This window comes from Mustelus asterias, chromosome 13 (genome assembly GCF_964213995.1).
Source record: "Mustelus asterias chromosome 13, sMusAst1.hap1.1, whole genome shotgun sequence".
NCBI classification, from domain to species: domain Eukaryota; kingdom Metazoa; phylum Chordata; class Chondrichthyes; order Carcharhiniformes; family Triakidae; genus Mustelus; species Mustelus asterias.
Window position 1 is genome coordinate 30,904,060 of NC_135813.1, and position 15,532 is coordinate 30,919,591.

Consider the following 15,532-nt stretch of genomic DNA (forward strand, 5'->3'; position numbering starts at 1 on the left):
CCCCGGGGGGAGCGGGTTCACCATCCCGGGGCAGGAGCTGCCCTGATACCGCTGCTCAGACCACCCCTGACCTGAACCAGATGACACAGTCAGTGGATTAAATCACTAAAAGGACAATTTGTGGTGTTTAAATGGGATCTTTATGCTGCTTCCACCATCAGACTTCACTCCTGATGTTAGCAGGTTCCTGTCAGGGAAATAACTACTCGTCACCTCAGTGGATTTAATCTTCACCCTGCCCCATCCCATGGAGCTGACAGCAGGACCCACATTACATCGAAAATTAGACAATTAATTAGCTTCTGTTTGTGTTTTATGAGTAAGATTGTTCAGTGCGTAGCCGAGGAAGGTTGGGTTGACAGTTAACAAGGTCGGCTGGCAAGAACGTGTCGTTAAGGGCACAATCGGATCAACAATGATCGTATATCAGTGTCACAGTGGTTAGCACTGCGACCTCGCAGCGCCAGGGGACCCGGGTTCGATTGCCGGCCTCGGGTCACCGCCTGCGCGGAGTTTGCACATTCTCCCTGTGTCTGCGTGGGTTTTCTCCCACAGTCTGAAAGACGTGCTGGTTAGGTGCATTGGCCATGCTAAATTCTGCCTCAGTGTACCCGAACAGGCGCCGGAGTGTGGCGACGAGGGTATTTTCACAGTAACTTCATTGCAGTGTCAATGTAAGCCTACTTGTGACACTAATAAATAAATTTTTAAAACTTAACTTAAACATGGTATTATCCACTGCTTCTCAGTTTGTTTTCCTTGTTTTGTACCCCATTACGGTCTCTCCTTCAATTCTGACATGTAACAGCCTGTATGTTTTAAGTTTATTTCATTGCCTTCCCTCATTGCCCCAGTGCCAAACACAGTGCTGTGGGTCTGGAATCACACGTAGACCAGACCAGATAAGGATGGCAGTTTCCTTCCTGAAAGAACATTAGTGAACCAGATGGGTTTTTGTGACAGTTGACAATGGTTTCATGGTTACTATTACTGAGACTCGGCTTTTAATTCAAGTTTCTTAATTAAATTTAAATTCCACCAGCTTTGTGTGTTTATCCATAGATCTCTGAAGGTGGAAAGGCAGGTAAATAGGGTGGTGAAAAAGGCATATGGCACATTCGCCTTTATCAATCGGGGTACAGATCACAAAAGCAGAGAGTTCATGATGGAGTTGTATAGAATTTTAGGTGAGGCCACAGCTGGAGTACTGTGTGCCGTTCTGGTTGCCACATTATAGGAAGGATGTGAACGCACTGGAGGAGGTGCAGAGGAGATTCACCAGGATGCTGCCTGGGATGGAACATTTAAATTATGAAGAGAGGTCGGATAGGCTTGGGTTGTTTTTGTTGGAGCAGAGAAGACTGAGGGGTGACTTGATTGAGGTGTTCAAGATTATGAGGGGCATGGACAGGGTGGATAGGGAGCAGCTGTTCCCCTTAGTTGAAGGGTCAGTTACAAAGGGACACAAGTTAAAAGTGAGGGGTGGGCGATTTAGGGGGGCTTTGAGGAAAAACCTTTTTACTCAGAGGGTGGTGCCGGTCTGGAATGCGCTGTCTGGGAGGGTGGTGGAGGCGGGATGCCTCCACCACCTTTTAAAAAGTACATGGATGAGTACTTGGCACGCCATAACATTCAAGGCTTTAAAAAGTACCTGGATGAGTACTTGGCACGCCATAACATTCAAGGCTGTGGGCCAAGTGCTGGCAAGTGGAATTAGGTATGCAGGTCAGGGCATTGCGTTGGTGAAGACTTGATGGGCCGAAGGGCCTCTTCTGCACTGTAGTAATCTGTAATTCTGTGATTTGAACCCATGCTCCCAGGGCATTAGTCCGGGCTTTTTTATTAATAGTCCAGTGACGTTACCACAATGCCACCGTCTCCCCAATTACTCATAGAATCACTACAGCACAGAAGGAGGCCATTTGGTCCATCGAGTCTGTACCGACCACATTCCACCCAGGCCCCATTCCCCTAACACCACACAATTGTTCTGCTAAGCCCCCTGACACCAGTGTCAATTTAGCATGGCCAATAAACCTAGCCTGCACATCTTTGGACTGTGGGAGAAAACCAGAGCACTTGGAGGAAACCCACACAGACACGGGGAGAATGTGCAAACTTTGCACAGACAGTGACCTGAGGCCGGAATTGAGCCTGGGTCCCTCGCGCTGTGAGGCAGCAGTGCTAATCACTGTGCCACAGTGCCGTCCAAACTCCTTAAAATATAATAAACTTAAGTGGGATAGAGGAGTCAGGAGATATATGGGTGCAGACACACATCGCTCAAAATATTGATGCAGGTTAATAGACCATAAAAGAAAGCAGTAGGGTTGTTTTTTCAACAGATATGGAACCTTGGTTTGACCGCACTTGGATAACAGCACATTTCTGGTCTCCATATCATAAAAAAGAATATAGAGGCACTGGCAAAGGCGCAGAACAATTTACTAGATATGAGAATTGAGAGTTCAACGCTGTCAAGGATGTTTTGAATGGGCTAGGACTCGTTCGTCTAGGAACAAGAAAGGTGAGGGTAGATATGATAGGGTAGATATAATGAAAATGTTTCAGTTTGGAGACCAAAACTAGAGATTGTAGATATTAAATAATAATAAATCCAGTATGGAATTCGGAAAAACACATTTGCCCATAGAGTGACTTAAATGTGGAACATGCCTACACAGGTACAGATGGGTTGAATCACATAGATGCATCCAAGGTATTGCTAGGTAAACACATGGAGGAAAATAGAAGTGGAAATTGGGTGATTGTGTTGCTAGATGTGAAGTTTTACCAGTTTCTAAAAAGTAAAAAAAGTAGTTTATTTATTAGTCACAAGTATGCTTACATTCACACTGCAATTAAGTTACTGTGAAAACCCCCTAATTGCCACACTCTGGCGCCTGTTCGGGTACACAGAGGGAGAATTTAGCATGGCCAATTCACTTAACCCGCACATCTTTGGACTGTGGGAGGAAACCAGGGCACCCGGGGGGAACCCACGCAGACACAGGGAGAATGTGCAAACTCCATACAGACAGTGACCCAAGCCGGGAATCGAACCTGGGTCCCTGGTGCTGTGAGGCAGCAGTGCTGACCACCATGCCGCCCCTTTGTTAAAGAGCTTCGTGGGCAAATCTCTCAACAGGTGAGCTTTTAGGAAACGTGAGTTTAGGAAAATCTGCTTAGTGTGAATGTCAACATTGAATGTAACCATCATTTCTGTACACAATGTTAGTTTTCAAAATGACCCAGGTGTGAAGTTTGCAATTATCCAAGTTCACCACTCTTAGCGATTGAAGAACTTTAAATTTATGTTACTGGTGAAATAATTATTAGTATGCTTTGGTACAAACTTTGCTCAACTCCTTGGTTGCAAACCAGAAATTCGAGTGTTAAGATAATTTTTAAAATTCATGTATGAATTGTGGATGTCTCTGGCAAGGCCAGTGTTTAATGTCCACCCTTCATTGCCCTTGACTGGCTTCCTAGGCTATTCAATCACATTCAGGCCAGACTGGGTAAGGACATTAGTGATCCAGATGGCTTCTTACAATGATGACATGATTCCAGATTTACTTATTATTGAATTTACATTCCCCGGTTGCAAAGGTGGGATTTGAACGTTTCTGAGTTGTTAATCCAGGTGTTCAGATTGCTAGTACAATAACATAACCACTATTCCACTGTCGCCTGTGTTTGCTATATGTGACCCAAGGCACTTTCAACTTTAGCCCCTAGAGCAGGTAGTCCAATCAAAGTGGGGATGGTAAAGAGGGTGCATCCTGTGAATTAACAAAACGCTGACTTGAATGGTCTTTCTTAGAAAAGGTGCAAAGTATACTTCAAGCCTCCCTAATTACTTTGTGCTAACCAAGGAATGTCAACGGATTGTGTCCTTTTTAAAAAGCAAATCATGATGTTCCTTAAAGAAACCAGATGGCCAAGGGCCTTTTCTGCGTTACTTTAAGTTTCACATTGGCTACTGAAGAATTGGGGAAAGATTGAAGCTTCTGCTCCTATTTTTCTTTAGTGGGAGAGGCCAGAACTGGGGTGCCTAACCTTTACATCCATGTTGGGCTGTTTAGGGTGATCACAGTAAGAGTTTTAACAACACCAGGTTAAAGTCCAACAGGTTTATTTGGTAGCAAATACCATAAGCTTTCGGAGCGCTGCTCCTTCGTGAGATGGAGTGGAAATGTGCTCTCAAACAGGGCACAGAGACACAAAATCAAGTTACAGAATACTGATTAGAATGCGAATCCCTACAACCAACCAGATCTTAAAGATACAGACAATGTGGTGTATTCTGTAACTTGATTTTGTGTCTCTGTGCCCTGTTTGAGAGCACATTTCCACTCCATCTGACGAAGGAGCAGCACTCCGAAAGCTAATGGTATTTGCTACCAAATAAACCTGTTGGGCTTTAACCTGGTGTTGTTAAAACTCTTACTGTGTTCACCCCAGTCCAACGCCGGCATCTCCACATCATGTCTAGGGTGATGCCAGGAAGCACATCTTCACTCATTGGGTAAGTTAAATCTGGAACTTTTTTTCCCCTCAAAAGAAAGCTGAAAAGTCTAGATCAATTTTAAAATAGAAATTGATTGTTTTTTTGAAAGGTTACAGAGTCAAGGTGGGTGATTGGGGTTTAAGGTACAAATCAGCCATGATGTCATTGAATAAAAGAACAGGCTTGACAGTCTGAATAGCTTCCTGCTGTGTTCCTCCCACTACTTCTGGCCACTCAATTCCAACTGCATCCCCATTGCACGTTTATGAGGATTGCTGCATCATGCATTATACAGTGTTTTTTTTGTGAACGGCTGTTACCTTGAGAGCTATAATCTTATCTTATTTTGCATTGAGAAAGACAAATGTGATTGTTCCCATGGAATTCTTGTAAGTTTAAAAATAAGGCAAGTATCAATGCTTTTTCCATTGAATCAACTTGCAGTATATTGGAAAGCGCCATCCTCCCAGGAGACCTGAAGGATGTATTCGCCACAACGGAGGGACTTTATATCCGTGACGCTGGGTAGTCAGGCTGGAAGAACCTACGACAACAGTAAGACCTGGAGGAGGCAATCCTGCTGGCGGGTAAGGCCGATCAGGCAGTTTCTTCCCTCAAAAGCTATAAAGCCTTTGGTTGAATTGGGAGACAATGGGCTGGATTTTCCACCCGGCTCACCTCAAAGCCAGAAAATCCCGCCCAAGGTCACCGGACTTTTGCATGGTCCGTGTCCCGCTCGCTGCGATTCCCGTGGCGGGTGGGACGGGAAAATTCCTCCCAATGACTTTCTTCCAAGAAAAGGGACAAAATGACTTAATTATTTTCCGACTAGTTTCTTTTAAGAGCCGTTTGATAGGGCCCTGTTTTTAATGCTGTTACAGTAAGAGTTTTAACAACACCAGGTTAAAGTCCAACAGGTATATTTGGGAGCAAATGCCATTAGCTTTCGGAGCCCTGCTCCTTCGTCAGATGGAGTGGATATCTGCAGATATCCACTCCATCATTTTGATATCTGCAGATATCCACTCCATCTGACGAAGGAGCAGGGCTCCGAAAGCTAATGGCATTTGCTACCAAATAAACCTGTTGGACTTTAACCTGGTGTTGTTAAAACTCTTACTGTGTTTACCCCAGTCCAATGCCGGCATCTCCACATCTTTAATGCTGTTGTCAGCCTGTGGAATAAGGATGGGGGTATGGTGGGTCTTGGTCTTCATTGCTACCAAAATGGTTAAACTCCAGGTTTTGATGTTTGATGTACTCACCAGCAGATTGTTTCACTCTTCATATCTCGGTTGTGTGCATCGTGATGTGAAAAGACAGTGTGACTAAACATCGGTCAGTGCCTTTCACACAATGTTGGAAGATGGGTCAGAATTCCTGTTTCGTATTAGGGTGATACTGAAAGTGTGAATAGCAGCTTCCATTGAGTGCTTCATAGCTGGAATCTACATCAGAAAATCAACTGGATTTTCTTTAGCTGTTTCTTTGTGTTCAGTTCAGTGTGAGTTTGTATTCTCCATGCCATAGTTATCCAAGACTGGGTGCATGATGGATGTTGAGACTGGATCCCACTTAGCTGGACCACTTTGTGATGAAGCAGTAAGAGGAGCTTATAGAATAAGTGTGTGCCACTGACTTGTGCTTTCATAAAACTGCCTTTGTTAATAAGAGTATAAATGTTGTCGCTCTGGGAGAGAATGTTCTCTGCTGGAGCTGCTGCAGTGTTGTTTCCTTCAAGGTGTCCCACTGGCCTAGTTCAGAGTGTCCAAACTTTTGTTTCTGTAGACTACATGTGCACACCGTAGCGCTCAGTGATCATGTATACAGAGTAAAAGCACATTCCCACTAATTTGGAGCTTTCGCTTGCGATGTCCTTTTCTTGGATTCATCTGCCAATGAGGCAACAATGCTAAAGTAGCATCTTTCCAAATCTTCAGCTGCACAAAATTGGAAGAGAACAAGTCCAATAAGAAATGTGAGTGCGGATGGGATTACTATTTCTGACCCTCAATGACTGACCATGTCAGGAGTTGAATTGTTTTGATAGTTCAAGCGTGAAGGTCTGGTGTAGTGATCAGTTGGGCACTAATTCAATTCCCGATCTATCCTGGGCTGTTTCAGTTGGTCAAGGTAAATCTGGGCTAGGGAAAGCGAAGAGCCAGCCAAGGTTCAATAACACAAATTTGCATTCACACGCAGCACGGTGGTTCAAATCCGGCTGAATTTTCAAAGTTCAAAATGAGAAGAAACTGCTTTGTAATCCTTTGTCCCCCAAATAGATTTGCTAATTTCGGATGCTGTGCTTATGGGTTTGTGCTTTAGTCAATATTATGACGTTAACTTTGACTGTCCTCTTGCTGGATAAAGGCTAGATGCTTTTCCACCAGCAAGGATAGAAAATCAAGGATACTTGTCTCATGCTAACCTTGCACGGTCTCCTGATGGATAGATAACGAAAGGATGACTTTGAGTCAGCCTCCAGCCTGTCCTCTTGGGCAGGGGAAGGGATGTGGTGTAAGAAACCCTAAAGAAACCTGAAGTAAATAACATGCTCCTGAAACTTAAGAAAGAATGATGGTTTTTTTTAAAAGATGTTTACTATACAGAATATGCCATCATGAACTGCCAGATAATTACAGTTGTTTCCACTGTTCTATATCTTTTCAAGTACAATTCATTTTTCAAATTAGAAATGGAAACAACTATCAAGATTGCAGCGGAGCCTAATTGCATTCCTGCTTGTCTTCATGGTGGTTTCTGGTATTGCGACATACCCCAACCTGTCCGAACGCTGGCAAGGTAAGAACCATCCCAGCCTTTTGGAATGGAGCTTCTCTTTAGCTGCCGATTTGAACTCAGTTCCATTGTAATAGGTCAGTTTTACTTCAAAATGTTGAGCATTTTGGCGGTGATACACTGAGCTTGTTTCATATCTCATTGGTGATGACATCTTTTTGTGTTAGTAATATGTTTGAGGTAAATGTATAGAACAGAAGTAAAACAGAAAATTCTGCAAACACTCAGCAATTTAGGCAGCAAGTATGGAGAGAGAAACAAAGTTAATGGGCGGGATTTTTCGACCTCGCTTGAGCGAGACGGGAAATACCCACTCGAGGTCAACGGACATTTCCGTTGTCCGCCCCTCGCCAACTCCGATTCCGTGGCGGGCGAGGCAGTAGAATTCTGGCAAATGTTTCTGGTCGAGACCTTTATCGGCCTGGATTTTGCATGAAGTAGAACACTAAGGCTAAACAGTAAGGGAGGCACGGTGGAACGGTGGTTAGCTCTGCTGCCTCACAGTGCCTGAGACCCGGGTTCGATTCCCGGCTTGGGTCACTGTCAGTGTGGAGTCTGCACATTCTCCCCGTGTCTGCACATTCTCCCCGTGTCTGCATGAGTTTCCTCCGGGTGTTCTGGTTTCCTCCCACAGTGCGAAAGACATGCTGGCTAGGTGCATTGGCCATGCTAAATTCTCCCTCAGCATACCTGAACAAGCGCCAGAGTGTGGTGACTAGGGGATTTTCACAGTAACTTCATTTCAGTGTTAATGTAAGCCTACATGTGACTAATAAATAAACTTTAAACTTTAGTGCTCATTGTTACCACAGAGTAAATTAAGTAGCAACTTCTGGAGTCTGTGTTTGCATGTTTAAAAATGGAAATCTAAAATTCGCAGTCCAAGTTCCTATCCCTCCACAAGGTATGCTGTTATCAGCCCTTGCCCATGAAACACAGCACTGAAGCCAATGTAATGAGGTGAAGTTGGAGTACTGATCCAGTAGTTACTCACTAAACAGATCAGAAAAAGTTGAGGCTGGTGTAAATGAATTTTAAATCGCATAGTAGTGGTAAGTACTACCGACAACCACTCTGGCCTCAAAAATTTTATTTTACAAGTTGGCATTCTCATTCCTTTAGAACTTGATTGGTTTTGGAGATTTTATTTTTACTGTTCCTCTCTGTGTCTTTTTATGTATCTTTCCCTTAATTCCATCCTTTTTTCTACAATCTTTATTTTGCTTCCTGTGCATGTTTTTACATTGCATTAAATCACATTTATACTTCCTGGTGTTGTGGTGCTGTGATGGTCAGCTGCTTACAGACCTCGTTCCCTTCAAGTGACCAGATGAAGAATTTTGGAGTTTTTAAATTGGTTGTTTATGACAAGCTATGGCAAGGACTCCAGAGTACTAGCTGGTTGGGCAGTCCAGAGCACTGGATACACAAACACATATATTTCCAAATTCGATTAAAAGCAATTAGCATATACCAGTCAGAGATGTACATTTGTATAGAAGTTATCTATGTCCGCTCAGAACGATTTTGCTTAAAGGTAACGTTGTCCAATTACAATTTGTGCACATCAACCTAATTATAATATCATCTAACAAGTGTTTCTTTTGCTACCGTATCATAGCTAAATGTCTGACCAACCTCTGTGTCCTCCCATGTACATTGTTCATTGTGATAACAGATACTGACAAGTTGCAGCTGCACTTGATTCAATGGAAGTCTTATATGTATACTTATATGAAGCCTCCATTGAAATTTGGGGTTTTATGGTCCTTGACTCTTATCTGGGTCTGCTTAAATCAAGATCTGTAGTTTTCTCAGCTTTCCCAGTGTGACTCAGTCTAGCAGCTTCTGTGACTTTTAAACTTGTGATATTATTAACCCTTTCAGTGATTTGGAGTTTGGCTGCTTCAGTGAAGATTTTTCAGTCTATTGATTGAAGAGCCTGGATATTACTTGTCCTGCTCTCAGATGCCAGAGAGAATGCAATGCCAGATACCAAACTGTTGCCCACAGCATGCAGGAAGTGCGGTTGTGTTACATCACATCATGTACCTCGTTCTTGGCAGAACATTTTGATTTGATTTATTATTGTCACATGTATTAACATACAGTGAAAAGTATTGTTTCTTGCGCGCTATACGAACGAAACATACCATTCATAAAGAAGGAAACGAGAGAGTGCAGTCATAGATAGGGTGGAGAGAAAGATCAACTTAATGCAAGGTAAGTCCATTCAAAAGTCTGACAGCAGCAGGGAAGAAGCTGTTCTTGAGTCGGTTGGTACGTGACCTCAGACTTTAGTATCTTTATCCCAAAGGAAGAAGGTGGAAAAGAGAATGTCCGGGGTGCGTGGGGTCCTTAATTATGCTGGCTGCTTTGCCGAGGCAGCGGGCAGTGTAGACAGAATCAATGGATGGGAGGCTGGTTAGAAAGAGACAACCTTTTGGAAAGGTTACCAATGGTGTACGTCAACTTCATCCCTGTGACTTTGACGTATTGCGAGTTGCTAACTTCATCTGGGCTATGTGGAAATGCCTACATGATATATTGAAGGGAGTTTCATTTGAAGAAACAACACATCAGAGACTATGGTCTCCTGATCCTTCTCAACAGCCAAGTCCGAAAATTGGCAGAGAGTTGGGTATGTGCCACATGCCCCAACTCTGTTAAGATGAGTCAAATACTGGGCAACCTCACCCACAGAACCCACCGTCACCATGGGGACCTGAGGCATAGATCCTGCTCACACTGATAGTTTTGCACAGAATGAATCATTATAATGCCAAACAAGTGTGATGTTTATGAAGCCCATGTGCAGTATTTGAGGGGTAATCTTATTTTGTTTCTCCCCCAGTTTCCTCTCATGTAGTCTCCCACATACCTAGCCTGGCCAAGAGGACGGGATGGACACCTACTCCCGTGCCTCTGCCAAAGCAATGTAGCAACATCATCTGGTAGTGAGAGGGTACTGTAGAAACTTTTACCGGACGGCACTTTATGAGCGTAGATCTTGAAGGGTGCTGATGCTTTATCACCAACAACAGATGTTAGCAGACAAATCCCCAAGTGTGCTTGATTTTTGAGTGACTTGTGGGACATGGAAATGAATGATAGATGGGAAATAGTGGGTGGGAGCTTTAAATTCTGTTCATTTAATTAAATTGCTCACAACTGATGGTAAAGTGAAATGGAATTTCATAATCTGTATCTTCGGTTTTGCAAATTCAGTTTGTAAGTCTCATTTTCTGATCTATAAAGTACTGACTTGTAAGAACTAATGGAAAACATGTTTCTCAAAAGCAAAGTTATCAAGGATCTAATTTGCAATCTCAACCCTATGGATATCGTCAGCACTGCAAACGTATAAATGTAGATATGAATTGCAGCTTTACCTTAGTAACTGTGAAGGTACAGTCACTAGAAATAAAACCTGGCCTAGTAGTGGATTGACTTGATTGATTTTAATGGAACAAGGAATTTGGCAGAGTGTATAATGGCTGCTGATTCACTTCCGCCAGTTCTGCACCTCCACAATATTTGGATTTTAACCCCTTCTCACACAACCCACCACCTCTTAGCCTCCAGAGAATATGTGGTCACACACAGACTGTGAAGGGAACTGCTTTTGAGAAAATGTGAGCTGCTAGGTGCAAGGAGGGCCAAAATTACCATTCCATTTAATAGAAGTTATAGCATGTGAAAACAGACTAAATAGGCACATTATCACACCAGCTATCCACTACCTTGGGATCAGTAAGGTAGGAAATTTAAAGTGAAGTTTGTGTGTTACGCAGCCTTAAAGAAGGAAGTTCTCTTCAACAACAAAGCACTCCTTTATGGGTTTAATTTGGAACATAATTGCCTTCCTCATGCCTTAGCAGCGTTACAGGAATTAGGAACAGTAGGCTGTGGCGCAGTGGTATTTTCACTGGGCTAGTGACCCAGAGACCGAAGGTAATAATCTGGTGAACCCAGGTTCAAATCCCACCACATCAGATGGTGAAATTTGAATTCAATAAAAATCTGGAATTGAAAGTCTAATGATGACCATGAAATCATTAATTGTCTTTAAAACTCATCATGGTTCACTAATATCCTTTAAAGGAAGGAAATCTGCTATCCTTATCTGGTCTGGCCTACATGAGACTCCAGAGCCACAGCAACGTGGTTGACTCTTACATGCCTTCTGAAATCGCCTAGCTGAACCACTCCATTCAAGGGGCAATTAGGGATGGGCAATAAATGCTAGCCCAGCCACCGACGCCCATGTCCCATGAACAAATTTTTAAAAAGAGTCACCATTCGGCCCATCAAGCCTGATCTGTCATGCGATAAAACCATGGCTTGATCTGACTGTGGCTTCAACTCCACTTTCCTGTCTCTGCCTCCCCCTTTCATTATCCCCGACTTCCTTGTCAATCAAACGTCCACTTAACTGCCCTTGAATGTATTCAATGACCCAGCGTTGCTCCTCCCTTGCAATTTTTGATCTCGGGGTGCGATATGTGTTTCTCACGGTGACACCATTTAGTGATGTGACCAGCAGCAGGAGAGAGCCTTGGTATTCAGCTGAACAACGAAGCTTTGAGTTTGGATCATTTTCTGTGTTATGGCAACTTATTGTGCCTTTTAATGTTGAGTTTTGTTTACATGTAGAACACTGGAATAACCTTTCAACACTTTAAGCTCCTAGGCAAAGTATGGATCTGCCATGCTATTATGCTACCTTGAAACATGCATCATCCCATTAGAGATGTGCTGTAATAAGATTCACACATACCAGGCTGCATATGACATACTTACGAAAGCATTTCGAGTTCTGGGTGGGGATGAAATTAGAATCCTCTGACTGAGGTGTGCACTGAGGTTGTTGGTTAAATATTACTAACTTTGTCCTGAACCAAATCCGTGAAATCCAATCTCAGACTGTTCAGTTTTATTCAGCATTACACATTCTTTAACAGCAGTCACTGTATCTGCAGCATGGTTGAGTGCATCTATGGCCCTCAACAGTTGTTTGTTCATTTTATAATATTAAACTGCAGCGATCAATCAAGCCATTTTACATTAACCTGATTCCTGCTGCTCCACAACTGATTAACTCTACAAATTAAAAAAGTCGGTTTGCCAGCAGACGCTGCTGCTCATTAGTTTTGATGTCTGTAGCATCATGACATGGCTATGGGTTTGGCTGTATGTTATAGACCTATTATAGTCCTTTCCATTCCATTTTCTTCCTTCTCAAAAGGAAAATAGAAACATCATTCCTTCAGCTGACCGTATAAGATCATTGCTTGTTTAATCATGTTCTGTTTCAAAATACACCCAAATGACTTTGTACATGAAGGCACTCCCTGTCACATCATATATTTTACTATGCTTGCAAAACAGGGCTTGTTAATACATGTAACATGGCTGTATTACAGACATGTAATATTCAGGGGAAACTAGTGATGCACAAGTTGATTTTCTTTCAGCGTTCAACTAGCTCATAGGTCTGTCTTAACTTTTTCTTTAATGTTCTATCGTGGAATGTGGGACGCGATTAAATTTTCACAGAACTGCAGCAGAAGATGCAGGAAATTAACCAGCACTTGTGCAGCTGAAGTTATTTTAATGATACAAGTTTTTATAAGTTTTACCCATCTCTGTCCTAAACAGTTTTCTGCACCTGTCTCTTGGCCAGACTCATTCTTACTGTCACCGGCCCTCCGGTATCTTAACCAAATGATCATTCATCATGCGTGAGCTGTAAGATTGATTGCTGTGCAGGTTTTTTGACCCCAGATCCTATCACAGCTACGCCCTGTCATGTTCCCTTTTGACACGAATGTGCGTTTTTGCAAAGTTTGCCTTGTCTCGGTGATGGGACTTGCTTCCATATCGGCTGATTGTAACCATGAACTGATTCAGGATATTCTAAGATCATGAAAGGCATTTGAAAAGGTATTCACACAAATTATTACACAGGTACAACCTTGAGGCTGGAATACAAGGGGGAGAATGTTTTGCTTAACTGTACCGTACCTGTTAAAGTTAAAAGTTTATTTATCAGTCACAAATAGGCTTACGTTAACACTGCAATGAAGTTACTGTGAAAATCTCCAAGTCGCCACACTCCGGTGTCTGTTCGGGTACACTAAAGGAGAATTTAGTATGGCCAATCTACCTAACCTGCACACCTTTGGACTGTGGGAGGAAACCGGAGCACCTGGAGGAAACCCACGCAGACACGGGGAGAACGTGCAAACTCCATACAAACAGTGACCCAAGTCGGGAATTGAACCCGGGTCCCTGGCGCTGTGAGGCAGCAGTGATAACCACTGTGCCACCGTGTTACAGCATATTAAAGATATATCAGTTTTAAAGTTGGATTCTATCTTTTCCATCGCATTGTAACTTTTGTATATTTTATATCAGGAGATGGTTTAACTCAGTTGGCTGGATGGCTGCTTCATAATGTAGGGCGATGCAGCAGTGTGGGTTCAATTCCCATATGGCTGAGATTATTCATGAAGGCCGTCTTCTCAACCTTGCCCCTCACCTGAGGTGCGATGATTTTCAGGTTAAAATAACCACCAGTCAGGCTATGGTCATCTGTGACTTTATATTTTATATTGCTGGAGCAACGTCAAATTCATGTGTTGAAGATGTGAGATTATGCCTTATTTTTTTCCAGGATCATACGTAATAGATGGTACTAAAGGTTGTTAACATGTTTAAAAAGTCCCTTTCTTTGTGTTTAGCAGATGAAAGTCACCATGATGGAGAGCTGAAGCAAGCCAAGCCCGCAGTTGGACCAGAAGTAGCTGTTCCATTCCCCAGGGCACTTACTTTTTCACAAGCACAGGTAACTGAACAATCAGTTAGAACCGGTCGTAATCTGATATTAAGTTTATTTTAGCTGCCTTGAGTATCAATTGTTGAATGTTGGACACAGGAAGACTGTTGGTGAGTATGCACAGTAAGTGCAAATGGCAATAGAAATTTGGCTTGGAGAAGATAGTAAACTAGTCAGTTAGAGCAGAGTGTCCCAAACTTTACCAGCTATGAAACCCTTCTGACCGCCCAAGAATATTGGCAGAATCCCCCAAGGGACAGTCTTATTATATTGAAGACTTAAACCTTAAAACATTTGATTATTTTTGTGCAATAGGTGCAAACATACAAAAACAAATTGATAAGAGTATATTCTATTTCTTTTATGTTTACATTTATTGTAATGAAAAAGTTATCTTTTTGAACAAATACTTAAGTCTTACCTTCATGTCATTTTTAATGGGAGTGCTACTCCTAATATATCTCTGTCATGCGTGTGCCTCTCTCTCGGTTGCACAGAACCCCCCCACCACCACCACCAACCTCGGTTGCCCACGTATTCACCTCATTACCGGAGGCGCTGGCCTGTCCCTTTTGCGTTCAGTGCATTGGCTGCTGATAGGTTGACGAATGTGCAGCCAACGCAGTGTGAAAACTGCCTTTGATTGGATAAGCTGGAAGGACAGCGTTTTTCAAATTTAAATTTGCTGGAGTCACCGCGGAACCCTGCACAAGTCTCCCGGAACCCCAGAGTTCTGCTGTACCCGGTTTTGGAAATGCTGAGTTAGAGGAACCTAAATTTAGCAGAGAAAGAGTTTGAAGGACCCCAAGACGGTGATCACTGCTTGGCACATACCTCACGTTTATGAAAAGGTTTATTTCAAAATGATGGCTAATTAAATAAAAACAGTACGTACATGGCATTGCTTCAAAGAGTAGTCAGTTTTTATTATCAATATTTAGCATTTCCTTGTATTATCTTTCTGGGCTCAGAACATAGCTGGTTGGAGACTTCAATGTTTATCACTAACAGTGGCTCGGCAATGGCGGTGGACAATTAAACAACTAATGAGAGAGCAAGGCTTTATGAGCATGCCCATCCTCAATGGCAGAGCAGGCAGGTGAACACAAAAGACAAACTCACCAAGACTCCTTCGACAGCACCTTTCAAACCCATGACCTCTACTGTCGAGAAGAACAAGGGAAACAGATGCATGGGAACGCCCGCGCCTACAAATTCTTCTCCAAGTCGCACCATTCTGACTTGGAACTATCTAACTGTTCCTTCACTATCGCTAGGTCAAAATCTTGGAACTCCCTCTCTAACAGCACTGTGGGTGTACCTACACCAAATGACTTCAGTTTGAGAACGCAGCTCATCACCATCTTCTTGAGGGCAGT

The 15,532-nt window shown here is 42.9% G+C and overlaps 1 protein-coding gene across 4 annotated transcripts in view; it reads left to right on the top strand.

Moving 5' to 3' along the window:
- The window catches only part of man1b1b (mannosidase, alpha, class 1B, member 1b), a 58,930-nt gene that overhangs the window by 287 nt on the left and 43,111 nt on the right, over nt 1–15,532 (top strand). For 3 of the 4 annotated variants that reach the window (XM_078226639.1, XM_078226642.1, XM_078226641.1), the window contains exons 2-4: nt 4,958–5,100; nt 7,207–7,315; nt 14,059–14,162. In XM_078226639.1, coding sequence (XP_078082765.1) covers nt 4,996–5,100; nt 7,207–7,315; nt 14,059–14,162 — 318 coding nt within the window. In that variant the 5' untranslated portion in view covers nt 4,958–4,995. The remainder of the gene's footprint in view (nt 1–4,957; nt 5,101–7,206; nt 7,316–14,058; nt 14,163–15,532) is intronic. The other variant, XM_078226640.1, reaches the window with a different exon arrangement.